The sequence below is a fragment of the Erythrolamprus reginae genome, chromosome 2 (genome assembly GCF_031021105.1).
Source record: "Erythrolamprus reginae isolate rEryReg1 chromosome 2, rEryReg1.hap1, whole genome shotgun sequence".
Lineage (NCBI taxonomy): Eukaryota > Metazoa > Chordata > Lepidosauria > Squamata > Dipsadidae > Erythrolamprus > Erythrolamprus reginae.
The window spans coordinates 195,685,182-195,712,444 of record NC_091951.1 but is presented as its reverse complement, the minus strand read 5'-3'; the positions used below and the strand labels follow the sequence as shown (position 1 = coordinate 195,712,444).

General features: G+C 41.2%; 2 protein-coding genes across 4 annotated transcripts in view; both read left to right on the top strand.

The window, feature by feature from the left end:
• The window catches only part of RAPGEF3 (Rap guanine nucleotide exchange factor 3), a 108,372-nt gene extending 104,834 nt beyond the window's left edge, over positions 1 to 3,538 (top strand). For all 3 annotated transcript variants that reach the window (XM_070741018.1, XM_070741017.1, XM_070741019.1), the window contains one exon: positions 1,654 to 3,538. In XM_070741018.1, coding sequence (XP_070597119.1) covers positions 1,654 to 1,772 — 119 coding nt within the window. In that variant the 3' untranslated portion in view covers positions 1,773 to 3,538. The remainder of the gene's footprint in view (positions 1 to 1,653) is intronic.
• A 4,835-nt stretch (positions 3,539 to 8,373) lies between these two features.
• Positions 8,374 to 25,699, top strand: LOC139161624 (E3 ubiquitin-protein ligase TRIM58-like). The gene is made up of 6 exons (XM_070741016.1): positions 8,374 to 8,856; positions 13,302 to 13,397; positions 19,643 to 19,873; positions 22,086 to 22,108; positions 22,696 to 22,796; positions 23,847 to 25,699. The coding sequence occupies exons 1-6, from the start codon at positions 8,425 to 8,427 to the stop codon at positions 24,428 to 24,430; spliced, it is 1,467 nt and encodes a 488-aa protein (XP_070597117.1). The 5' UTR covers positions 8,374 to 8,424; the 3' UTR covers positions 24,431 to 25,699.
• Positions 25,700 to 27,263: the final 1,564 nt, after the last annotated feature.

The following is a 27,263-nucleotide window of genomic DNA, read 5'->3' as shown; positions in this document are numbered from 1 at the left end:
TATATTGCCCTCCTTTTCAAAAGTGTGTATTGCAGTGGTGGGATTCAATTTTTTCTACCAGTTCTGTGGGCGTGGCTTGGTGGGGTGGCACCTTGCTGTGAGTGACATCAAGTTGGCCACACCCATTCAGTCACATGACCCCCACCAAGCCATGCCCACCAAGCCATGCCCACAGAAATGGCATCTCCTGCAGCCTATCCCTTTATGATTCCCTCGTTCTCTCTGAATCCAAGTACCTTAAAGGGACACTGCAGTCTGACTACCTTCTGAGCAACTCTGCTGCAACACTGTCTCTCTTGCCTGGCTGGGTCTGGCAATGGGGTGTGGCTGCACGAGGATGAGGCCGGGGCTAACCAGAGGTGGTATTTGCCAGTTCGGCGAACCAGTCCAAATTTCCACTATCAGTTCACCTGAACTGGTACAAACCGGCTGAATACCACCTGTGGTATATTGGTATTTTCTCCCCACCCTACACAATGCAAATGTAATAGCATCTGCTTCATAAGAACTATGTCCTAACAGAGGTTTTCATGAAAACTTCTTGGAAATAACTGTTCTGCCCCAGCGCCAAGCCCCAAATAATTATGCACACACAAATGTCCAAACACAGTTTGTTTAAATATTTAAAGGGAAATTTCATAGAAATTTAGAAAATGCAAGAAACAAGATCTGGGCTGGAATGCAAACTGGAACCGTGCAGAAGTCAAGATTCAGGAACGATGTTGCAAGAAACAAGATCTGGTCTGGAATGCAAACTGGAACCGTGCAGAAGTCAAGATTCAGAAATTATGATGCAAACTGAAATCGCCAAATTCAAGATTCAGGAGTGACATTGTTCCCTGCAATTAGACTCAGGGTGGTTAGGACTTAAGTAGTCTAAGGGCATGGCCAATTAACCTGCAGCTCTACTCTTGAGAAGACCTCCAGAGTAAACCTTCTTGCCTTTTGGCAGCCCTATGTCCTCTTGCATTCCAGAAAGGAGTAGCCCCTTCTTTCCCATCACTGCTAAGAGGTGCTGGAGGCTCCAAAGGCTCTGGCTGCACAGGCTGCTAGGCGGGCTAAAACAATAGCTATAGTTCCATGACAGAGTTCTGAGTCTGTATATAAAAAGCCTTGGATTCAGCTCCTAGAATTTGCAAGGAGAGGAGTGAACCTCGTAAATCTGGAATATCAGCTGCTGTTTAGGCTTCAGCAAGGATAAGCAATCTTCTATGGGCCACATAAATACCCCAACTCCACTTCAGCCACGGGTGTCTTCTGCCATAAGTTGATGGCAAACTAGCAGCATATATATTTGAGTAGAGGTGGAGTATTGGAGCATTGGAAAAAGTAAAATAGGTGGGTTGAGCAATTACAAGTCAATTATTTTGCTCTAAAATAGTCATTGTTTCCTATACCTATCCCCTAGAAGGCCAACACAGTTGATTTCAGTTCTTCAGGAACTTTTGTAACACGACTGACTACACCTGTCTTAGAAGCCCCCCCCCCCCCCCCCCCCAAAAAAAAAAAAGTTTCTTCCCATTTAATTACTTTCTTGCTCAAGATAGCTAGGAAACTTTGTCAAATGTTATTTAGTGGTGTTTCTGTTGTTTCTACCTCTTTCAGACTATTGCAGATGATACATTTCCTTAACTCTGGTTTGTTTCCTTTCAGGCTCAGAACAATCGCTCAGCACTCGAAGTCCAGCTGCAACCTGGGCCCATATCCAGCCCTTGAGAGTGATTGACAGACAGAAGGAACTTTTGCGGCTCTCACGAGACCTTGAATCTTGATGCTAGAAGATTGCCCAAGCAAGGACAAAAAGGGCTATTTGGGAAGGCACCTTCTGGTGGGTTAGGCCAACGCCCCTCGCATTTGGCCAGAGGAATATCTCAAAGCAGACGAGAAAGCTCCTTATATTCTTGGTCGCACCTTTGATCTGCCCTGATAATTGAAAAATGGGTGACATCTCTGCAAAGCTTAAGGAATGATGTGTCACCAGCCTCAAGTTTTATAAGCTGCAAAATTTCTGGTGTGAAAAAAGACAGATTTGAGCTGCCTTGCCAGGAAAGGAGCAAAGGCTCCCACTTATCAGTTACCAGTGTTCAACAGAAATGTTTTTTTTTTAAGAAAGAAAAATGGGAAGATTTGCTTTGCTGTGTCTGATGAATTGTTATTTTCTGAACTAAGAGTTCCCGGTTTGAAATAAGAGTCTTTAAAACATTTGAATGGAGCCATTTCCCTCCAGTTGAATCGATTGGACATACTGGCAAGACATACAGAACATACTGATGTATTTATTTATTCATTAAATTTATATCCTGCTTTCCTCCTGGAGCTCAGGCAGAGTACACAGCATTTCCCAATACAAATTTTTTCCTCGCTGGTGAAGTAAGACCGACTGGTGATGAGACTAAGTGACAGGCCTAGCAGCTTCTGTGGTGTATGATGGTCTCAGAACTGGATATTTCTGCTCTTAGTCTATAGAGCCTTCACATTTGTTGTATGTAATATCAAGCAGGCAGTTTGCTAGAAATGGGATGCACTAGAACAGGGGTGTCAAACTCACGGCGTCACAGCGACATGACGTGACATATCGGGATATTTTCTCCCCTTCGTTAAACCCAGCATCGGCATGTCCAGTGCGTGACACATCCGGTCCATGGGCTGGGAGTTTGACCGCCCTGCACTAGAAGATTGCAGGAGATACTGGAATGCTTCTTAAGAGTGCAGACAACCTGCCTTTCATGCTAATAGCAGCTTTGCCGATACAAAAAATTGTGAAATTGCAAGCATCTTCTTGTGTGCAGGAATTGCCTGATCCAAGCATTCATGTGCCTTCCTTCCTTACATTGTCATGGAGGCTGGTTGAAGAGGGTTGTAAAAACTGGAGCTCCTACCCCCAAATGGAAAGCTTCTAAGCAGATGGCAGGCCGAAGTAGATTAGAAGTGAGTGGGGGCACAAGCATCAAGAAGTGGTAGCTGTCCACTTCTGTTTCTCCATCCACAGAGTGCTTCAGTTTTCCTGAGATGGACAAGGTGTTTGGTAGGCAAGTCCGCCTGTAGGGTAATGTGACTTTCTTTCCATCAATGAGCTCAAGAGATTTTTTTAATGTAGGGCAGCCTTCCCCTTGAATCATGGAACTATGGGTTGACATAAAAGACTTTCAGGATACCAGATCTTCTTATAGGGTCATGTAACGCTAGATTGACCAACTGTAGGCTGTATCTCTGAGCACTGGATACGATTGGATTGGGGAAAAGAAAAAGACTGAGGGAACAGATTTTTCATCAGGTTTTTCATATTTATTAGCGCATGCAATTCTTTATTTGGGCAAGCAGGCGGTGCTGGTCATGGTGCTGGTGGCAATTGGGGAGGTGTGGCAAGCCGGAGGTTAAAACAGCTCCATGTGAATCAGTGGACCCTGGGCCCACAATCTTTCTTCTACGGGGTTCATTGCATGGTGATTTTTGTAAACAATATGTTTTCTATATTATCCTTTATTTTTTTATTCTGATTTTGTAAGTATTCAACTTCGAATATACAACTTTAAACATCCTGGTTCGTATGAATCTACTGTATCTCTAATGCTAATCTTGGACTAAAGGTTGGAGTTCCTAACCTAGTATTGCATTGAATCGGCAGATCCTATAGATCTTCCAAAAGGAAGAAGAAATAGCTTAGGTTCTTTCTAACCTTCAATTATTTTAATTTAAATCCTGTTTTAAGGGGAAAAAAAGTATGGAGAAAGTCAAAGACCAGTCTGTGGCAGCAGTGGTTGTTTTCAATTTCAATGGGAAATGCAAGCTGAATTTGCAAGTCCTTAACCAAACCAACTTGCAGGACCTTAACTGAGTTTTTCAATTTATTTTTTCATTCTCTGTATTTTGTTTTGCAGTTCTCTGACCAAGAGGTGCTTAGAGAAACATGCATGTTAAGGAAATAGACATTCCTGATTTGCAAAAAGGGCAGCCTAGAGAAAACATGATAAAGATGTGCACATTAGGAGAAATAACACACTCATAAAACATACTAGGAACTAGGGTTTACTTCCCCAGAAAGCATGTGTCCATTGTTTTGTGCCCTATTATCTCCAAAAGTAATTTCTGTACAGGACCACCTCTGAATTATTCAGTGCTTCCAAATAAAAGTAGCAGAGCATTAACAGTTAGGTAGCTACTTGGGTCTGTGACAATTCACCAAGTTCAACAGCCAAATTGCCACAGTCTACTCACTGCACAAGAGCTTGCCATGGTCATCTCACCACAGGAAAACTTACTGCAGGATGAGAAAGGGTGGAATTGCATCATTTTGTAAAGGGATAGAATGAATGTGAATGGCAAAAAAATTAAAATAATATTTATTTAGTTAAAATAATTAAGTAGAATTGTTAAATTGTCCTGCAGCGAGCCGCCCTGCAGTGAGTTGGCCATGATGAGTTGACTAAAGTGAGTTGTCCATGGTGAATTGACTGCAGCGAGTTGTCCATGGTGAGTTGATTGCATTGAGTTGTCCATAGTGAGTTGACTGCATCAAGTTGGCCATGGTGACTTGGCCCAGCAATTTGGCCATTGTGAGTTGACTGCATTGAGTTGGCCATGCTGAGTTGACTGTATTGAGTTGGCCATGCTGAGTTGACTGCAGTGAGTTGGCCATGCTGAGTTGACTGCATTGAGTTGGCCATGGTGAGTTGGCTGCAGCGAGTTGGCTGTGGCAAAGTTGTCCCATTCTCCAGCTAGTCAACAACTTATAACATGTGCTCTTTCATTTCACAGTGCTCTCAAAAAGATGTTCACATGGTTAGCAAAGATAAACCCAACTGATTCCTTCATGGTCTTCCACAGTGTTTCCCTCATGTTGTTCTGCAACTGTTTATTCACTAAATATCCGCAGAGGTTTCGCAGTGGCATCAGCTTAAAGGTAGTTGATGGTCAGCTCACTTCAGTTAGAGCAGCCAAAGTCCAGTTTTAGCTTAAAGGCCACTTCCTGGGTAAATACATTCTATTTAGGAATGAGATGCTTTACAAATTCACCATCCAGATTGAGAAAGGAACAGAACTGTTGCAGACCATAATTTGTGGGTGGGACTAGAAGGGAAGAAGTCCTATGGATGTCTCTTGGTTCTAACAAGTTTATTGGACTTGGCTTGTATACTGCCGAAATGTTGTCATGTACCATTGGTGATTATTATAAAATTATTTTATAATTTGAATAATTAGCCTCTGACTTACAACCACAGTTGGAACCGGAACCTCTTGCTAAGTGATGTGATAGTTAAGTGATGTACCACATCTAATTTTATGACCATTTTGCCACATTGGTTAAACAAATCACCACCATTGTTAACTATATCACACTGTTGTTAAGTGAATCTAGTTACCGCCAATGGAGTTTACTTAGCAGAAGCCAGCTGGAAAGGTTACAAATGGTGATCACATGTCCCCAGGATGACACAACTGCTATAGATACATACCTAATTTTGGATCTTAGGACTGCAAGGATGCTGTGATGGTCATAAATATAAGAACCAGTTTGTAAGGCATTTTGTTTCAGCACCATAATTTTTATCAGCCATTCAATAGGTGATTATAAGTTTGAGTACTGCCTGTATTACATTTGCTGTATGGAAACTCTGGCAATTGGAGCAGATTCACCATCAGGAGTTGCCCAGAAGAAAGGTGTGATTACTTCCATTCTGCAGCACAATGTTGATAAAAGTTGATAAGTGGGGCAGATGAGATAAGACTTCCAACAAAACTACCAACATATATGTGGGAAATGGTTTGTATTTATAATTTACTCATACAGGAAATGCTGAGTTGGGCTACTTCAGGACCATGGCTAGTTGCCATAGCTGATTTGATGATCTGGGGTAAGCCACGGAGGCAACACAGCCAGCTGATAGTTCAAACTCCCCTTTATTGCTCCAACTTTCCCCTAAACGCTTCCACTTTTATGGCAATTCCCAGAACAAAGCACCCACTCTCACTCACACAACAACCTCTTGCTGCAAGTAGTTCAGAAAAACGGTGCTAGCACAACGACTTCAAGGCAAGAAGTCCAACGGAGCAAAGGAACTAGGCAATGATAAAGCAAGAAGTCCAGTGAACTCTGGACATCAGCAATGGCACACAACACTCCACAAATTCAGCACTTGTTTCTGACAAGTGCCCCCCCTTACAGCGTCTCCTTAAATCTCAGTCTTCAGGTGTGCCTTGTGAAGAGGGGTGGGGCGGTCTCCTCTCAAGTCATCTGGTCAGCCTGTGCTGTTCCCTCCTCCTCTCCATTCCATGCTCAGGGATCAGGAGGGGGTGGTCCTTGCTAATTGCCTGAGCTCTGCTGTTCCTCATCTCCACTGACTGCCCTATCTTGCCCCCTCTCTCAGTCATCCTGCCCATGTTCCTGCTATCACAAGCCCAAGAGACCCAGGACTGCCTCTTTGACCTTTGTTGGCCCCAGCTCTGGCTCGTCCTCCATGGACTCAGGCTCTGATTGGCCATGGCAACTGAATTCAGCCCATCTTATTTCTGATTCAGGTCATCAGTTATTAAGGTTTTGCTTCAAAGTTATTCGGATGATCAGCTTTAGAATGCACAGGGTCAAGCACAGCATGCCTTCAAAACAGTTACATCTTTTTTTCCCAAGCTTCCTCTCTTAAAGATGTGCAGCGTACATGCCAAATCCCTCCTGATTCATTTTCATGATTTTTCAGAGCATGCATACTCTTTTTATGTCTGGCTTTCCCTTAATTAATTACAATGCCATCACCAGCTCATCACTTGTTTCAAGAGATAAGAAAGGATACCGAAGGATCAGCGATAGAAAACTACTGAATTTGCCATATAAATTACTATGACCCAAAGTGATGGAAGCCTTCTCTCCACTTAAGAGCGGGGGGGGGGGGGGACTTTGGACTGTGGATTTATCTACCACGTCTGCTGGAAGTTTGTTCCAAGGATCTACTACTCTTTCAGTAAAATAATATTTTCTCATGTTGCTTTTGATCTTTCCCCAAACTAACTTCAGATTGTGTCCCCTTGTTCTTGTGTTCACCTTCCTATTAAAGGTGAACACAAGAACAAGGGGACACAATCTGAAGTTAGTTGGGGGAAAGATAAAAGCAACATGAGAAAATAATAATAATAATAATAATAACAACAACAACAATAGTAGTAGTAGTGGTAGTAGCAGCAGCAACAACAAAACAACAACAACAACAACAATAATAATAATAAACATTTGGCTGTCTATGTGACCAATCCAAAATAATAATAATTTAATTTATATGCTGCCCCGAGTCTGCAGAGGGGGCGGCATACAAATCTAATAAATAAATAAATACAAAAATTCTGAGCAACTCTGCAAGGTCATGGCAGACATCCTTTTAATTAAAAAGAAAAATCATGTTTCTATAAAATGTGATTTCCCAAGCATGCTATGACTATTTTTGCATTAAGTGCTTAAATTTACAGCTAGAAGTTAATGGTAAATGGATATCTGGGTTTTTCCTACTGGAAAAATATTTGCCTGGGATTTTTTCGTGGATATCTCATGTTGAAAATGTTAGATGTAGCTCTCAATAGAGTGTATTTCTTAGTAACTCTCAGGATTTGGTCTCTTCTGAAATTTCCTGGGAAGGCCCCACCCTGAATAAGAAAATTAGCTGTTTTGTCTGCATAGTAACAATAAGGACTAGTATACTTTTGAAGAACAAAAAATAGGTCGCACTATTATAATGAAATTTATTTATTTTATTTTTATCTATTTATTTTGTCAAACAATTATAGGGTGATAATTTGTACAAATAAAACATTAGATAAGTAATGATAAAAAGTAACTAAAGAAGACAATAGGACAGGGATGGTAGGCACAGTGGTGCGCTTATGCACGCCCCTTACAGACCTCTTAGAAAGGGGGAGAGGTCAATTGTAGATAGTCTAAGGCTAAAGGTTTTGGGGTAGGAGTAGAAACCACAGAATCAGGTAATGCATTCCAGGCGTTGGTTTCTACTTTGTTTCTACCTGTCTTCTGCCTCCACCCCCCTACCCCCAATAACCACGCACAATTCTATTCCCTCCCAGACCTTTTGAAGGAGGCTTCAGATCACTTCTGCAGGAATCCGAGAAACTCGGCCCTTTTTGCCTTGCACCCCCCCTCCCCCCGAAACTCCTTTACTTTGTGTGGGAAATCACGTAATGTGTTGACTTTGACTTTTGGCCCAGGTCCTGTTTCCCCGCCTCCCCTTTCTCCTCGCAAAAGAAATTTCTGTGTGCTTGTCTTGGTCTGGAATGAAAAGCATCAACAAGAGAGAAAGAAATGGGTGGAAGGCTTCCAAGGAGGAAATTCTTGCCCAAAACTTCCTCCCTGCTTTAACCACTCCCTCGTAAGCTGACAGTTCTTTGCTGTCCATCTCCGAGTAGATTTGAATGGCCTTTTAAGCAGGCATGGCCTATTCGGTGGAGGACCCCGTGGAGAAGCTTCAGGATGAGGTATCCTGTTCTATCTGCCTGGAGTATCTGAGGGATCCAGTGACCATCGACTGTGGCCACAACTTCTGCCAGGCGTGCATCTCGGACTATTGCCAGCGAGGAGCTGGTTCCACAACGGGGGCGGCCCTCTGCCCCCAGTGCCGAGTGGGGTTTTTGCTAAGCAGCTCTCGCCCCAACAAGCAGTTGGCTAATATCGTGGAAGGCATTGCGCGGCTGGCTCGGAAGCCCAGCCAAGAAACCGCTGAGGCCTTGTGCGAGAAGCATGGCAAAAAGTTGAGGCTTTTCTGCCAGGATGACGGGGAGTCCATTTGCTTGGTATGTGACAAATCTCGAGAGCATCGGACGCACTCAGTCCTGACCATTGAAGAGGCTGCTCATGATTACAAGGTAAGGAGGAAGCTGGGTTTGGATTCCAAAATTGAGAGTTACGAGAGAGGACATGCTGGGCTTCTTGGTCCAAATTCTCAATGGCTCACTAGGGAAGCTTTGAGACAGTTTATTTATTTTATTGTATTTTATCATTCCAAAACAGACTCAGAGCAGCTAACAACAGTCATAAATACAACAATAGTAAAAAAAAAGCAATAAAAATACAACAATAAAATCAACAATAATATCATAAAAAGAACCATGCATACATTACAATCAATCTAATTCCAGGCCTGCTGGAAAAGCCAGGTCTTAACAGCTTTCCGGAAGACCGGTAGGGAGGAGATAGTGCAGATCTCTGGAGGCAGTTGATTCCACAGGGTTGGAGCCACCACAGAGAAGGCTCTTGCTGGAGGTCCTGTCAAATAACATTGTTTGGCAGTCGGGACATGGAGAAGGCCGACATTTTGGGCCCTGGCTCACCAAGCGAGGTAAGAGGGAGGAGGTGGTCCCATAAATACTCTGGCCCTGAGCCATTTAGGGCAGTTATTTATACTCAGCCCGGCCTACCTAATAGGACTGCTGTTTTGGAAGGGAGAACTCTAAGGGCAATTTCTTTTGCTGTTGGAGAGAAAATGGGGTATATAGATAAAGCATAAGTGCAGAAAACATACGATTCTTAGATTCAAATAGTCCAGGCAGTATTCAACTGTTCTTCCTTGATCGTTGGGCTTCTGCTAGAAGGGTAGTGTTGTTGTATGCAAATGATACACTGGGACAAAATTTGCATAAATTACATAATGATATTCTCATGCGGGGGGGATCTCATTGTGGCTTTTAACAGTTGTGTAGGCCTACATTTTTTGTTTTTTTTTAAAAAAAGCCCTCAATGACCCTCAACTTTACATTGGCGGAGGAAAAATACATAAAAGATGAAGTGACTTTCTCAACCCCCTTTGGCCTTGAAGGGCTATTAAACTGTGCCAAGAACATCAGTTAGGCATTTTGAACATAATACAAGGTTAATTTTGCTACTTTAAAAATCCTTACTGCATATTGCTTGGGGAAATTAATCTTCATCCTTGGTCTATGGATCTTTGAACAAACCTAGAAGATTTTGTGAACATTAAACGAACATTAAAAGGAGGGAAAATGTTGCTTTCCATCTCTCAGCTTTTTAGGATTTTTGAAGGAGTACATATGGGTCTCCTTGTGGCCTCCCATCCAGGCACTTTTAGTTTCCAAACTGTTAACAGCATCAGCTGCTCTGAGATCTTTCTCCCAGTCACATCATACTATTTTGATTAGCTTGAAACAGATTCTTTCAAAGTTGCAGATATTTTGAATATTCCCCCATATTCCCATCCAATTTTATCCTTGCCTTTCTTTAAATACTGCCTACAATCTAGGGGCGGCTTGCTTAATAATAATAATAATAATAATAATAATAATAATAATAATAATAACAACAACAACAACAACAATAACAACAACAACAACAACAAACAACAACAATAACAATCACAACAACAGTCATCATCTATTGGATTATTTATATAATAATAATATAATACTTGGATCTGCGTGCATCATACAAAAATACATCACACAGGCCTAGACGCTTGGGAAGTGTTCGCCTTGTGATATTGTGATACAAAATCCATCATACAAATTGTGTATTACTGTTTTTTGTGAATAAAATAATAATAATCTATATATACTGCTCAAAACAATAAAGGGAACACTCAAATAACACATCCTAGATCTGAATGAATGAAATATTCTCATTGAATACTTTGTTCTGTAAAAAGTTGAATGTGCACAACAGCATGTGAAATTGATCAGTGTTGCTTCCAGTGGACAGTTTGATTTCACAGAAGTTTGATTTACTTGGAGTTATATTGTGTTGTTTAAGTGTTCCCTTTATTTTTTTTGAACAGTGTACATTAAAAAAAAGGATGCATATGTGTATTATCCAGCATAGCTCTGGAACTGCTGGAGCAATTTAAAACCAAAGTTGGTACACAGGTGACTTATCCTCTGGAAATAAATACTGTAGGGTTAAGACAACCCTAGCACCCTGCAGTGTGTGTGTGTGTGTGTGTGTGTGCGCCAGCCTAACTCTGGAAGACCTGGAGTGTATTGTCCTACAGCGCATGGGATGGGGAAAAGAGAAGACAGGAAGGATGGGAATTTGAGTAAGGGAAGAAAGGTCCCTCCCAATGGCTCCCTGTCAGAGGCAGATGGTGCCCCCTGGTGGATTTAAGGCAAAGTGCCAGGATCCTAGAAAGGGCAGGAAAGAGGAGCACATAGTAGGGGGAAGGTAGAGGGAGGGGATGATGGGCATGGGAGTAGAGGGAAGAAAGGCCCCTCCCAATGACTCCCTGTCAGACAAATGCTTCAATATTTGTTGAAGCATTTAAGTGCCTGGGCAACGTCTTTCCTTCATAGCCATTGACACTTTCTTCATGCAACAATTTCAGACTAAACAAGCTGGACTGCTTCTGCTTCTAAGCATTACGTTTAGGAATGAGGATTGCTAGGGTTTTTTTTCATTCCTGGCATATTTCCCCTCACATCCCTTCACTTTTTAGAGCTTGGGCAGAATTAAGCCAAACGAGCTTTCCTGAGCACAGATAAAATTGATTTTTTAAAAAAAGTCAGCACCCCCCCTCCCCCGGTCCATTTCTATAAAGCAACTGCAAAAGTACAACAGAACATAACTGAAAAATAAATAGAAATTCTGATATTATTCATTAAAATGCAAGTTCCTTCCCCTTTTCTTTCTCTTTTTCATACCTTTGTGGCAGAATTGTTCCTCTTGCAGCAGCAGTGAGCTCACATCACTGCTGCCAGTTTTTTTAATTCTCTTTTCCTGTCTTTTTAAAAATAATAAGTGGAAGTGAAAGCATCTGCAGACAATGCTTATCTCCACGTTTCACAACCTTTATCATAAAACCTACTTTCCTCAGGAAGTAGGGAGAACCAGGACATGCTGTTTCCCCCCACAAATGAAAAGCCCTTGGGAAAATGTAAATGAGTTCCTTCCCTGAAATTTGGTTCCGTCAACACTTTGCTGATCCTCCCCTCTTATCATACAATTAATGGGTGTCCGGGCTTTAAATGTCAACTTGACATATAAAAGTTTTATTTAAACCTTATCTCTAAGTTCAGTGATTTCTCCAATAATTACTTCCTCCAGTGGGTAATCTTCACTGGTCAGACCACATTTGGAATACTGTGTTCAGTTCCGGAGACCTCACCTACAAAAAGATATTGATAAAATTGAACGGGTCCAAAGACGGGCTACAAGAATGGTAGAAGGTCTTAAGCATAAAACTCATCAGGAAAGACTTAATGAACTCAATCTGTATAGTCTGGAGAACAGGAGAGAGAGGGGGGGACATGATCGGAACATTTAAATATGTTAAAGGGTTAAATAAGGTTCAGGAGAGAAATGTTTTTAATAGGAAAGTGAACACAAGAACAAGGGGACACAATCTGAGGTGAGTTGGGGGAAAGATTAGAAGTAACGTGAGAAAATATTATTTTACTGAAAGAGTAGTAGATCCTTGGAACAAACTTCCAGCAGACGTGGTTGGTAAATCCACAGTAACTGAATTTAAACTTGCCTGGGATAAACATATAGCCATCTAATGATAAAATACAGGAAATAGTATAAGGGCAGACTAGATGGACCATGAGGTCTTTTTCTGCCATCAGTCTTCTATGTTTCTATGTTTCTCTTATCAACCATGACACATCTAAACAGAGATGGGTTAACCTTATAAGCTTTTGGAAGAAACTTCCAAAAACAGTAAAATATTTTGATCTAGGTAGATCCATTGATGATTGTCACTGTGGACATTGGTAAACATAGATGAGCACTAGCCAAGAGCTGTTAGGCATGAACATCATTTTATGGGCTGATAGCCCTATTGCTAGAGAATCTCTATTCACACAGAAATAATTCCTGAAGAAAAGAGAAGAGCCTGTGGTTCTCTGAAAGTTACTTGAACTACTACCTGTCCTTCACTAGCTGAAGCTGCTTGGAACTATAGTGTAGTAGTAGTAGTAATAGTAGTAGTAACAACAACAAGAAGAAGAACAACAGAATTGGAAGGGATCTTGGAGGTCTTCTAGCCCAACCCCCTGCTTGGGCAGAAAACCCTACACCACTTCAAACAAATGGTTATCCAACGTCTTCTTAAAAACTTCCAGTGTTGGAGCATTTACAACTTCTGGAGGCAAGTTGTTTCCAAGGATTAATTATTATAACTGTCAGGAATTTTCTCCTTAGTACTAAGTTGCTTCTCTCCTTGTTTAGTTTCCACCCATTGCTTCTTGTTCTATCCCCAGGTCCCTCAAGCCCTGTGCCCCCAACTTTCCCAGTATAATATGTTACTTTGAAGGTGCATTCATACATCTATATCCAGGCCTCATATATGCATTTTCTTTCTTAGATGAAGCTCCAGGAAGCTGTGGACGTCCTCAGAAAAACGCTGGCAGAAGCAACAAAGCTGGAAGTCCAAGAGAAGGAGAAGACAGACCAATGGAAGGCAAGCCCCTAAATATGTCCTAACTAATAGGGTCATATGAAGAATCTTCTGTGGGGTGTTTTTAAACGCTTTGCTAGCTTTTGTGGTAGGGAAGGTACATAGGCAGCTACAGCTTCTTATAAGTTCAACAGGACAGTATACAAAGCGAGGGTGGAATTTTGCTCTTCAAGCTTGTGAATTGGTTCCTGAACATTTCATGAATAGAATAGAATAAAATAGAATAGAATTCTTTATTGGCCAAGTGTGATTGGACACACATGGAATTTGTCTTGGTGCATATGTTCTCAGTGTACATAAAATAAAAGATACATTTGTTAAGAATCATGAGCTAATGATTGTCGTAGGGTTCAAATAATCAATCAGGAAACAATCAATATTTATAAAAAAATTAAGGATACAAGCAACAAGTTACAGTCATAAGTGGGAGAAGATGGGTGATAGAAATGATGAGAAGACTAATAGTGATGCAGCCTTAGTGAATAGTTTGACAGTATTGAGGGAATTATTTGTTTAGCAGAGTGATGGTCTTCAGAAAAAAACTATTCTTGTGTCTAGTTTTCTTGGTGTGCAGTGCTCTATAGCGAAGTTTTGAGGGTAGGGGTTGAAACAATTTATGTCCAGGATGCGAGAGGTCCATAGATATTTTCACAGCCCTTTTTTTGACTCATGCAGTATGGCAAAGGTACTGTATGTAGCTATAATAATAGGTAGGTAGTCATAGGTAGGGTTCAAATAAGCAACCAGGAAACAATCAATATTAATATAATCTTAAGGATACAAGCAACAAATTACAGCCATACAGTTGTAAGTGGGAGGAGATGGGTGATAGGAATGATGAGAAAAACTAATAGTAATAGTAGCGGATAGTTTGACAGTGGTGAGCAAATTATTTGCTTAGCAGAGTGATGGTGTTTGGAAAAAACTGTTCTTGTGTCTAGTTGTCTTGGTATGCAGAGCTCTATAGTGTTGTTTTGAGGATAGGAGTTGAAACAATTTATGTCCAGGATGTGAGGGGTCTGTAAATATTCTCATGGCCCTCTTCTTGATTCATGTAGTATACAATGGAAGGCAGGTTGACAGTAATTGTTTACTAGGCTCGGTAACATCTTCAGAGACTTCATTTGACACACTCACCTGACCCATCACAAGACCTGATCTGATGTGACTCTGACCTGACATGATCGCACATCACAAGATCTACTGACTACATGAAGCCCTGATAGACATAAGAATACTGTCACTGACATCCCCTAAATGCCACTGAAGATGTTACCTAGCCTGGTAATGAAATGTTCAGAAACCAACCCTTAGAAACCAACTCGGAGAATGAACCTCCACCTTTATCCTACACCTGAGCTACAGATATTCACCACTATGTATTCAAAGTTTTTGAACAGCTCCAAATATGCACTGCAGATCCCACAGAAGAGATTCAACCAACCCTACTAATCGTGAAGGAGTAGAAATGTTAAGGGGATTGCTAGATAGATACATTAAAATGCTATATTGCATTCCATAAATCAATGGACAGGTGCCCTCACTGCTGATGTCTTTGTTCTATCTTTATCTTTAGCATTTTAATAATGAATAGCAATAGCACCTAGATTTATATACTGCTTAACAGTGCTTTATAGCCCTCTCTAGGCGGTTTGCTGAGTCAGCATATCACCCTGGAAGGATGGAAGGATGAGTCAACCTTGAGCCTAGTGAGATTTAAATGGGCAAATTGCAGTCAGCCGGCAGTCAGCAGAAGTCACTTGCAGTACTGCACTCTTTCCACTGTACCACCACGGCTCAAGAGTGAAGAAAGCAATATTTCATATATCTTCCCACAAAGCCTCTCTGCAAAGAACAAGCAATGGCTCATGTCCTTAATAAGTGCTGGATGAGGATGGACAAATATAGGCAAAGGCTCAAAATGGCTAGTTTGGCCACTTTCCATGTTGCTCATCAGCTTGCAGGTATGGAGATGAGCTGTGCCTGTTACCTGTGCAATTTGGGCTATATCTCTGCAGAGCTGTAGCATTCTTCTGAAATACATTAAATCAGCATCCAAAAAAATTAGTCTGGTGGATCTCACAATGTGAAGAAAAGGATGAAGCTGAAAAGAGTGATCAGCAGTGAATATTACAAGAGTAGTGCAGTATTGAGTGCCCGTGCCTGACGCTTTAACACCTGGAAGTAGCTCATGGAGTAGACAAAATAGCATTGATTTCCCCATTTTAAGTAATAGAAACAATAAGAAATAGAACCTTGCGATATCCTTTGTCAGCAACAGCAAAGGAAATACAATAATGAACTCACTGGTAACAGGATCAGGAATACCTAGCTGGCAGAACTGGTCCAAGAGAGCATTATGCTTTTTTTTAAAAACACCAGTCTAGTACTTTTTCAAAAAGTGCTAAACCTGAATATTTAAGGAATTGTGAAAGATCTGACTAGCTCTTAAGACAGCTTTGGTCATTATAATAAAGCAGGTGCCCCTGTCTAACTTGGGTATCTCTCAGCCAAGCCAAAATCAGCCAAAATCAAACCAATTTGCAGGGAAGGACAGTTTCTAGAGGTTGGTGGTGGTGGGTAAAAGAGGGTTACCTATCAAGCCTAAAATGACTTAAAAGCAGCTGGACAAGACTCTAAATTCTGACTCCATCAGCAACCACATGAAATTTACAACAGCAAAAATCGTATTGGGTAAAGAATACAATCACTATCTTAATACTGAAAAAAGTGTAGATGGCTTTATTATCTGATAAAGATGACTTTATCATCAAGTTTAGATGACTTTAAGAACCAGGGTGGCGTAGTGGTTAGAGTGCAGCACTGCAGGCTATTTCAGCTAACTGCTAGCTGTAGTTCAGCAGTTCAAATTTCACCACCGGTTCCAGGTTGACTCAGCCTTCCATCCTTCCGAGGTGGGTAAAATGAGGACCCAGATTGTGGGGGGCCATATGCTGACTCTGTAAACCACTTAGAGAGGGCTGTAAAAGCACTATGAAGTGGTATATAAGTCTAAATGCTATTGCTATTTATGCTGCCCCCACAGGTGGACTGAATGTGAGATAATGGCAACAGAAGTCCACGGAAGAAAATAAAACAGTTATGGGGCCCTATTTGTATAGTGGCTGGAGGAAGTGAAGAACAGCCTCATGGGAGGAATAGAAGCAGGACAAAAGGTGCCAAAGAAGTGATGGATTTATGTGGCAGGTTCCTCATTCTCGATGAGGCAAGAAGTACCAGCACGTGCTTACTGCACGTGTATTTGCCTGAGGTGTGTTTGCTTTCTTCCCCGCAAGCTCTCTTACAACCCAGAAGTGAGTCAGCAGTAGCTATTTGGCTCAGATGTTGGGAAAGTTCCACAGTTGCTGAAATCGTTGGTGTATCAAGCTCTTCAGGTTCAAAGATAAAAAGCACCACTGAACCGGGGGAGCTTAAAGACCCCTGGATAAACCTTTGATGCCACAAGTGTGAGGCGATGGTTCTGATTATCTGACTTCTGTTTGTGTGTAAGGCATTTCACACTTTCTCAGAGACTCTTGACCTTTGTCTGGCAGTTCGGGATCATTATGTGTGAAAGAACCGCAGTTCATTATTTTGCTATTTTGGGTATCAGGAATGTGGCTAAGCTTCAACAGGCAGGAAGAATGACACATTTGCCCGAGATGCTTTACAATTGAACTATGGGGCTTGTCTGGCTGAAAAGATTATAGAAAGGAAATCCCCCTTCCCACAAAGAAGATTCATAAAATCTCGGGCTTGTATAGGCTAGGTTAGAGTTCTGGGAAACTTCCGAAAGTTCTGCTTCAAAAAGCAATTGGATTTTAAGATTTAAGATTTAATTAGATTTGTATGCCGCCCCTCTCGGAGGACTCGGGGCGGCTCACAGCATGTACAGAAAAACAAGAAACAGTAATAACAATCCAATTAATAATATGTTAAAAAACAATCTTTAAAATTCTAATAAAAAAACCCCTATCAATACCATTCATTCAACAATCAAACTAAAGCATTCATTGGTCAGGGGGGAAGATCTAAGGAACCCCAGGCCTGGCGGCAAAGATGAGTTTTTAAACTCTTTCAGAAGGCGAGGAGGGTGGGGGCAGTGTGAATCTCCGAGGGGAGCTGATTCCAGAGGGCCAGGCCCCCCACAGCGAAGGCTCTTCTCCTAGATGCCGCCAGCCGACATTGTTTGGTCGACGGGACCATAATGAGACCAACTCTCTGGAACCTCACCGGTCGCTGGGATTCATGCGGCAGAAGGCGGTCTCGGAGATAATCTGGTCCTATGGCATGTAGGACTTTATAGGTCATAACCAACACTTTAAATTGTGTCCGGAAACAGATCGGTAGCCAATGCAGTCCGCGGAGTGACATTTTCCCCATATTAAACCACAATCAACTTGCATCTCCAAAAGTCCTTGAACACAGATTTAGAATTTTCTTAGTAGCCTAGATATGGATCTCCAAGCACCAATGATCAACTAAAATAACCAGAGCAACTCAAAACTAAGCAGGAAGAAGAATTGTGACGATATAAACATATTGCTGTACTTTCTTACAGTTACAAAGTTTGTTTTGTAACACTTTAAATGCAAATCTGCTACAATTAAAAAGTGGCACTTTGGCAGTTGTGGGTATAAATATATGCAAAACATGGTGTTGGGGAAACAGCAAAGAGGGTTATTTTAAAGACAGGAAAACCAGGAAGTACAGATGGTGAAAATGATTTCAGCATTGCTGAAAACAAAACTGTGTAACTTCTACCTCCTTTCTGGTTCAAAAGATCGGAAGATAGCCAATGTAAAACCAATTGTAAAAAGAATCAAGAAAGAAGATTGGGGATGGGCTGGTCAGCTTCAGGTAGGCCCCAGGTAAATTCACTGAAGCAGCAATGAAAGACCAATAAAATAAAGTACATAGAGACAAATTATGCAAATCAACACATTTCACATCATGGCAGTAGATCGTTTGCACAAGTACTATGTTAAGTTCTGATACTGTTTATTTCAGAAACAGAAGTAACTAACAAAAGTAACTAACAACTCTTTATTGTAGAAGTCATAGATCCAGCAAAGGAACCAGGCAGAAAGTCTTGGTTTTCCCGCTTTGCAGAGTGGACTTTGGAGTAAACAGGTTCATTCATTCAAGCCTCAATACATAACAATAACAATCTTTGTTATTTCCCCCCACCCAAAGCTACATTCTTTTTATATAACCTTCTACAAACTTGGTTAGTTTGAATGGATTTTTTAAGGGACAAATGCAGGACAATAAGGACTTTTCATTTGTTGTTGCCATCTGGATGTGGGGGAATTTGCTCTGAGCAAAAGCAGATCTATAATGGATTTATTCACTATCCATTGCTTCTTTGTCCTATGTTGGTGGGTGTTAATTTGATCCCAATTGCAATTATATATGATCCCTAGTGGAGTCCTCCGAGAGGGGCGACATACAAATCCAATAAATAAATAAATTTTCTTTCTACAAAGGGCAGGTGCTTCAGTGTTACCTTCCTGAATGGGGATATTATTAAGGAAAATAATTTAATATTTTATAATTATAAATTTTAATTTATAATATTTTTATATTAAACATATTTTAACAATTTATTATTAAATTATTATTATTAAATATGATAATAATTTAATAATTTATTAATATTTTAATAAGCAGAGACGGGGTAGCACAGCAGGTAGAATGCTACACTGTAGGCCACTGAAGCTGACTATAGATCTGTAGGTCAGCGGTTCAAATCTCATCCCCCGCTCAAGGTTGACTCAGCCTTCCATCCTTCCGAGGTGGGTAAAATGAGGACCCGTATTGTGGGGGCAATATGCTGGCTCTGTTAAAAAGCGCTATTGCTAACATGTTGTAAGCCACCCTGAATCTAAGGAGAAGGGCGGCATAAAAATTGAATGAAAAAATAAAATAAAATAAAATAAAATAAAATAAAATAAAATAAAATAAAATAAATAAATAAATAAATAAATAAATAAAATAAAATAAAATAAAATAAAATAAAATAAAATAAAATAATAAAATAAAATAAAATAAAATAAAAAAATAAAATAAAATAAAATAAAATAAAATAAATAAAATATGTAATTTTTGTTAAAATATTTCTTAAATATGAAATAAATGTTTTAAAATATTTCTCTCATATGGAAGAAATATTTTAATAAAGTCCTTTAATATTAGTTTGAATCATCCAATGTCCAGCATTGCTTTCTCTCGATCCCCCCCACTAGAGCAAAGTCAAGAAATACAGAACACTCATCGTATCCGGGTTTGAGAAACGCCGCCAGGTCTTGGCCGAAGAGGAGAAGCTGCTTTTGAAGCATCTTCAGAAGGAAGAGCTGGATACAGTGAAGAAGCTGGAGAGGAATTCAGACATCCTTCTTGAGCAGTGTGCTGCACTGCAAAACCTCATCGCAGAGATGGATCAGACATGCCAAAAACCTGCGGCCACTTTGCTCAAGGTGAGATCCTTCAGGTTAAGCCAGCTGAAAGGAGCAAGAGAAAGCAATGGCTACATGCAACAAATGTCCCATGGTCTCCTTCTACAGAGGGTAGCGCGAGGGCTCAGTGGTTAAGATGCTGGGATTGTTGATTGAACAGCCCGGGTTCGAGACCCAAGCATTGTACAATGGAGTGAGTGCCTGTCTTTATCTAGCTCCTGCCCACCTAGCAATTTGAAAGCATGTAAATCGGTGGTGGGATTCAAAATAATGTACTACCAGTTCTATGGGCGTGGCATGACTTGCTGTGTGTGGTGTGGCTTGATGGGCATGGCTTGGTGGGCAGGGTAGGGAAAGGTTACTGCAAAATCCCCATTTCCTCCCAATCAGCTAGGACTTAAGAGAGAGAGAATAGATGGGGGTGGGGCCAGTCAGAGGTGGTATTTACCGAACTATTCAAAATTTCTGTTATCGGTTCTCCAGAACTGGTCAGAACCTGCTGAATCCCACCTCTGGTGCAATTTTGAATGAATATGTGTAAATGTGAATAGATAAATAGGTACCACTTTGGTGGGCAGGAAATAGCAGTACGGTAAACAGCACAATGGTAAAATCAGGAGGGATATCTTGCTAAAGAGTTCAATAATATCTTGTAGCTCTCTTTTCATGTGCTTTGCTATATTTCTTGAATAATAAATCATGAAATTGTTCCAGAACAGATGCTGCAAAAAGATAGAATGTAGAATTAACGGAAGGCAAAGTTGGTTCATTGCCATTTGTAGAATTTTGCAGTTACAACAGTTACAAGCTTGCAGTATTGCATTTGTAATGGGACTGGATTCTGGGGAAGATTTTTCAATTTTGTGGTTGTTATCACATCCTATGTTTTTTCTGAGCAATGCGACTTTGGAAGTTGAGGTAGCATACAAAGGGATCGATAAGCTATAAATTGCATAGATCCCAGAACTGTGATGGTGAACCTATGGCACGCGTGCCACAAGTGGCCCATGGAGCCATATCAGAGGGCACATGAGACGTTGCCCTATGTCAGCTCCAGTGCGCATGTGTGTGCTGACCAGCTGATTTTTGGCTTCAGGAAAGGCCGTTCAGCCCTATGGACACTTCAGGAAAGCTTTCCTGAAGCCCCGGAGTGTAAAAAAGCCACCAAACGGACAAACTGGAAGTTTCCTTCCTGGGCTTTTAAAGAGACGTAAATTTGGATATTTTCTATTGTTAAGGGCAGTTAGGATAAAATGAGGGTTTCTTTTTAAATGAAAGTAGGAATGTGTTTTCTAAGAATGCTAGAAATGGCAGTTAGGAAAAACAGCAAATAGCCAAGAGAAATTTAGATAGCTATAGCACTTTAAACATAAATGAAAGCGAAGAACATTATCTAAAATCCAGATGATAGCACTTGGAAAGGAGGTAGCACAGGATGAATGATATATAACAGAAATAATTGGATAAATAATTAAAAACAATTGATTAATTTGACTAAGAATTTGGCATTTGATATTGTATTGTATTTTAATTTTGAGGTATTTAAATTGGAATCTCTGTAAGGTGTGAAAAACAATAAAAAAAATTATACCCAGGACAAACGGGAAGTTCAGAAAAAGCACTTCCGGTTTGCCCCATTGTGCTGTTTTTTGTGCTCCAGATGATTGAGGGAAGCTTCCTGAAACCCCAGAGTGCAAAAAAAAAAAAAAAAAAAAGCACAATGGGCAAACCGGAAGTCTATTTTTCTGAACTTCCTGTTTCCTCATTTGACCGTTTTTTCACGTCCCAGGCTTCAGTGAGGCCTGAGCACATGTGCGGGGGGGGATTCTGTGCATGTACGGGGGCAGTGTGGGTGGGTGTGTGCATGGGGGGAGGGGAGGGGTGTGGGCACATGCACACATGTTAGCACCTCCACACACCTCCTTTTGGCACACACACACAAAAAAAAAGGTCCTAGAATATCCAGCCCCTTTGTCAAACCTTATGTTATCTTTGGCTATTGTACTTTAAGAAAATAGCAAAGCTTCTGAAAGCATAATTCCTCCCCACCCCCACAATTTTTTAACTGGACTTAGAACCTTGAGGACTAGAAAGAAAATATCTAACATCCTCCAAAAAAGACAGCTCGTATAACATTTGATAGAGCAGCATTAACAATATGATTCTTTATAAGTTCTTTCAGCAACATTAAAAAAATATTTAAGCATTTACCACATTTTTCTTCTTCTTCTAGGGTGTCAAAAAGACCTTGACCAGGTTAGTACAATACATTTAGACCATTATTTGCAGGCTTACTTTTGTAATAAATCCTGATCAAAGTTTGTTTCCAGATAAAGGCTTGCATTTATAGGTAGCGTTCAACTTAGGACTACTATCTTCAGAAATGGGCACCATAAAAACCAACCGACCAACCAACCAACAAATAAATAAATACCCAAAATTTCTGTAATTGTTAAGTGAGCTGTGACCAATTTTACAACCTTTTTTGTGATGGTGATCACTCCAGTTGTTAAGTGAATCATGAGGTCGTTCTCTAGCTCCCCTCACTCTATTGTCTTTGCTTATTGGAAGCCAGATGAGCCTGAATTTTTGATCACAGGGCCATGGGTGTGGAGCAACAGTCATAAGGGCGAGGAGTCACTTGTTTCAGGGGTACTGTAAGTTTGAACAGTCTCTAAGCAGATTCTTGTATGTCAAGAAGTACCTGCTTTTATTTCCTGTGGGATAATCGAGGACTCGGCTTGCTAGGGGCAATATGCCGACTCCGTAAACCACTTAGAGAGGGCTGTAAAGCACTGTGAAGTGATCCCATAAGTCTAAGCACTTTTGCTATTTCTCCCCAGGATTGAAGGAATATCCCTGAAAGAACCACAGCCTATTTCCATGGAATTGCAGGACTCCTATGATGTCCCTGGCTTGATGGAGTCATTGCAAAGATACAACGGTAATTGAGAGGTGCTTATGTCATGCTGGGCTTAAAGCAGGGATGTCAAACTCAAGGCCCAGGAGCTGGACCCTGCCTGCAGGATACTTAGATCTGGCCCACAGGGCTGCGCTGGAAACAGTGAAGGACTGACCCGCAGTGCTTCTGCCAGCAAAAACAGAACTTGGGAATGTTGCATGCCCTCAAGCTTTATTTTTGCTGGCAGAAGGATGCAGGAGCCATCACAGCTAAAAACAGAGCTCAGGATCCCATTTTCACTGGTAGAATGCTTAGGCCACCACAGGCTTCCCTGACACGAGCAATGCTGATTTGGACATGCCCTCCCTGGCCACGCACACCTCTCCCAAGGTCAAACACAACTCTGATGCGGCCCTCAATGAAATTGAGTTTGACACCCCTGGCTTAATGGATTGGATTAGGTCAATGATGGCGAATCTATGGCATGGCTGCCACAGGTGGCACGTGGAGCCATATCAGCTGGCACGCAAGCTGTTGCCCTAGCTCAGCTCCAATGTGCATGTATGTGCTGGGCAGCTGATTTTTGGCTTACATGGAGGCTCTGGGTGGCTGTTTTTTGGCTTCAAGAGAGCCTCCTAGGGGATGGGGGAAAGGCGTTTTTACCTAGGGAAGCCTTTGGAGCATGGGGAGGGCAAAACATGAGCCCACTGGGCCCACCAGAAGTTGGGAAACAGGCCATTTTCTGCCTCCAGAGGGCCTCCAAGGGGTGGAGGAAGCTATTTTCGCCCTCCTCAGACATTGAATTATGGGTGTGGGCACTTGTGCATGCATGATAGCATGCATGCACACTCTTTCGGCACCTGAGGGACAAAAGGTTCGCCATCACTGGATTAGGTTATATGTTCGAGTTCTCACTTGACCATGGATCTCAGGAATTTGGACAGGTTTCCCTCCTAGCATCACATGGTCATTGGGGACGGGGAGGGTCAAATTAAAAGTCTGGCCTAAAACCTGACAAGGATATATACATTCCTTTGTTATGGCTGGAAAAAAACAAGAGCTGTCCTGATTTGTCTCTGTTTCTGCTTTCAGCATCGGTGACCTTTGACCCGGATACAGCTAACCCTTACCTGCTGTTATCCAAGGACCTCCTCAGCGCTCAAGTGGTGGATCAAAGGCAAAATGTACCCAAGAGCTCATCTCGTTTTGAAACATGCACTTGTTTAATGGGCTGCGAGCGGTTCACCTATGGGCGACATTACTGGGTGGTGTGCGTGGAAAGTAAGTCCAGCTGGACGCTGGGAGTGTGCAAAGAATCAGTGAGCCACCAAGGTATCTTCACTCCCTCGCCGGCAAAAGGCTTCTGGACAATATGGTTGAGGAATGGGGACGAGTATGCAGCGCTTACCTCTCCGCTCACAGAACTAGCGATCAGAGCAAAGCCGAAGCTGATTGGCATCTTCCTGGACTACGACGCAGGAGAGGTTTCTTTCTATAATAGCGATACCGGTTCCCACATATTTACCTTCTTGGATTCCTTCTCCGAGATCCTTCGACCTTACTTCTATCCTGGAATCAAGGCTGGGGGTCTCAACAATGCTCCCCTCATTATCCAGCCAGCCAAAGATCAGTCAAACCTTTCTCTTCTGGCCATTGAGACCTTTTCACACCTCTAGGGCCAGTTCCAGATGTGAAACATTTAATCTGGAATGGGACAACCATGTGATGCCATTCCTCACTTATATCTGTGGAGACTCTCAGTCATCCAGGCCGCGGTTGTCCCAAAGATGCTTTTTCAAGAGGCAACTGGGCTTTTTGGTTTTTTCTTAAAGATATTTTACCTCAAGAATCTGAAAACCTATTTATGCCGCCATGCTTGGGGTCACTAGACCCTAGCTTCTGGCCAACGAATGTGTGGTATGGTTGTGGTTTGAACCTGAATGAATGATTTTTAATGTTTTAGCCTTTTTAGAATGGTTTTAGATTAGTTATTTATATTAATTGGATTTCAGATGTGTTATTGTACAGTACAGTACAGTCTTCGGAGAGGGGCGGCATACAAATCTAATACATAATAATATTGTTTTTTATTGATATGTTGTTTTTTATTGATGTGTTGGGAGCAGCCCTGAGTCCACTTAGAGGGGCAGCATACAAGTCTAATAAATAAATAAATAAATAAATCTTCAAAGGAAAAAACCAAAAAAATCCAGTTGCCTCTTGAAAACAAAACTCCTTACTTGTGCTATTCTTGTCTGGGACTCTTTAACACATTTTTCACTCTTTGAGACAGAGGTCATTCCTGCATGAAAAAAAATTGTTTCCAATTTTTGGATAGGGAATAAACCAGAGGTGGGTTCTTGTCGGTTATGACTGGTTCTATAGATCCAGCAGTGGGAATTTCCCCCTACTTGCCAGACTGGCAATGATGGCTGGCTGGACATGACCACAAACTGGCTCTCTATGGTGCCGCCATCTTGTTTTTTCTGCATGTAAAAAAGCTGGGTTAGTAGCGCCCAGCATGTGCTGCTATAAACACAGCTGCACATGCGCAGAAGTTGGCTTTCTAGGGGCATGTGAGGAAGCAAATCGGCAGCAAGGTAAGTCAGAACCCACCCCTGGAATAGACATGGTTTATTCCTGCAATTTCACATGATGTCGCCTTTCTACAATTATTCTATCATAAAGCCCTTTATCTCTAAATGAGTCCCCTCCTTTTTTGTCATCCAAAAGTGGGTCTGAAAAATAATTCTTGGGGATTGAGGAGGCGATAGAGTGCATGTATGTTATCATTAGTCATTGTTGTTGTTGATGTTTGACTTTGCGGATACATATTTATTTTAATTAATATTATTTTCACATCTTTTTGTAAATTGCTTGGATACTTCTGTTGGAAGTGACACAAAAGAACCTGAAATAAACGAATAATAAAGGCAACAATATCCAAATTCATTGAATTTAATTTACCAGAGAAATAAACATGCCGAAGTGCAAAACAGCAAGAGACTGAATTGACATAGAAGGGTTTTCGGTGGGGAAAAGTGTTTATAACATCCAAGGGAAGTCTGATTTAAACTCAGATGCTCAATTTCTTTGGGGATTTTTGCTTCAGAACCTGTGGTTTGTATGTGTGATTTTTTTAAAAAAATCTCAGTGTTCCTTTTATGTCGTTCTCTGACTTTCTTCTGTCCTTCCCCTTCTGTACTTCTTCTTTTCCTTAATTCTTTGTTCAAATTACTTTTGTTTCTTCTTTTCTTTCTCTTCCAATTTGGCTATCTATGTCTCTATCATCTCTACATCTATCTCTGATTCTCTGATTCTCTGACTCTTTGTCTGTCTGTCTGTCTGTCTGCTTGTCCATCTGTCTCCATCTTCATCTGACTGGGAAATTCTGAGGATTGAAGTCAACACATATTCAGATTGCCAAGGTTGAAAAACATTGAATAAAGCCAATGGCACAGACCTATTGTGCTATGCATATTTTTAAGTATTATAACACCACAGTGCTGATATTTATTTCTGCAGGACAAATCCAATAGTTGTCATAGAATATTTTTTTCTTGTGGATATGGGGATGTTTTAAATAATTTCTCTTTAATATGCATATACATCCATAAAAATATTGGTGAATAATGCAACAGTTGCCTGTGGTCTGGACTAAATATTGGCATGTGGGTGACAAAACATCTCACTCTGGACATAACTTTTTAAAAGGCACCCTAGAGTCAAGCCAGCCTGGCTATAGAGCTGGAGCCACTAAAACTAAGTGTGCTTATTCTCTAGAGCAGTGTTTCCCAACCTTGGCAACTTGAAGATATCTGGACTTCAACTCCCAGAATTCCCCAGCCAGCATTCGCTGGATGGGGAATTCTGGGAGTTGAAGTCCAAATATCTTCAAGTTGCCAAGGTTGGGAAACACTGCTCTAGAGCACACCTTTGTGTGTTGACAGTAGCAGCAACAATATTAGGTGATTTCTACTTTGCTCATTATCTATTGATGGTCTTGTTGTTTTGGCATTATCACTTTTTTCATGTTTGTCCTTTACTGAGAACGTAGGTAAAATTTAGTTGCAGGATAGTCTTTCACCGCTAGAGGTCCCCCTATCCTTCTGCCAATTGTTAGGCAGAAGACAGTTCTACTTGATTGTGTACAAGCTGGTCTTGGTGCAGAAGTATCCACAGGATCCAATGCTTTTGTTCAAATGCCAAAAGCAATTAATGTGTTTTGTACAGGCGTGCAACATCATTACTCTTGCACAAATAGTTGGCTACCTACTGCTAGTACTTCCTTCCTTTCAGAGTGGATCTGTTTTCAGAGGGAAGAGGCAAGCTTATGATTTTTGAGCCTGATTATACATCTTGGTGGGGATTTCATCTATATCTTTACTAGATGCAAAGCAAGTGACTCAGAACAGCTTCCATATACCTTGCAGTACGCATGCATGCATGCATGCATGCATGCATGTATGTATGTATGTATGGATTGATGGATGGATTGATTGATTGATT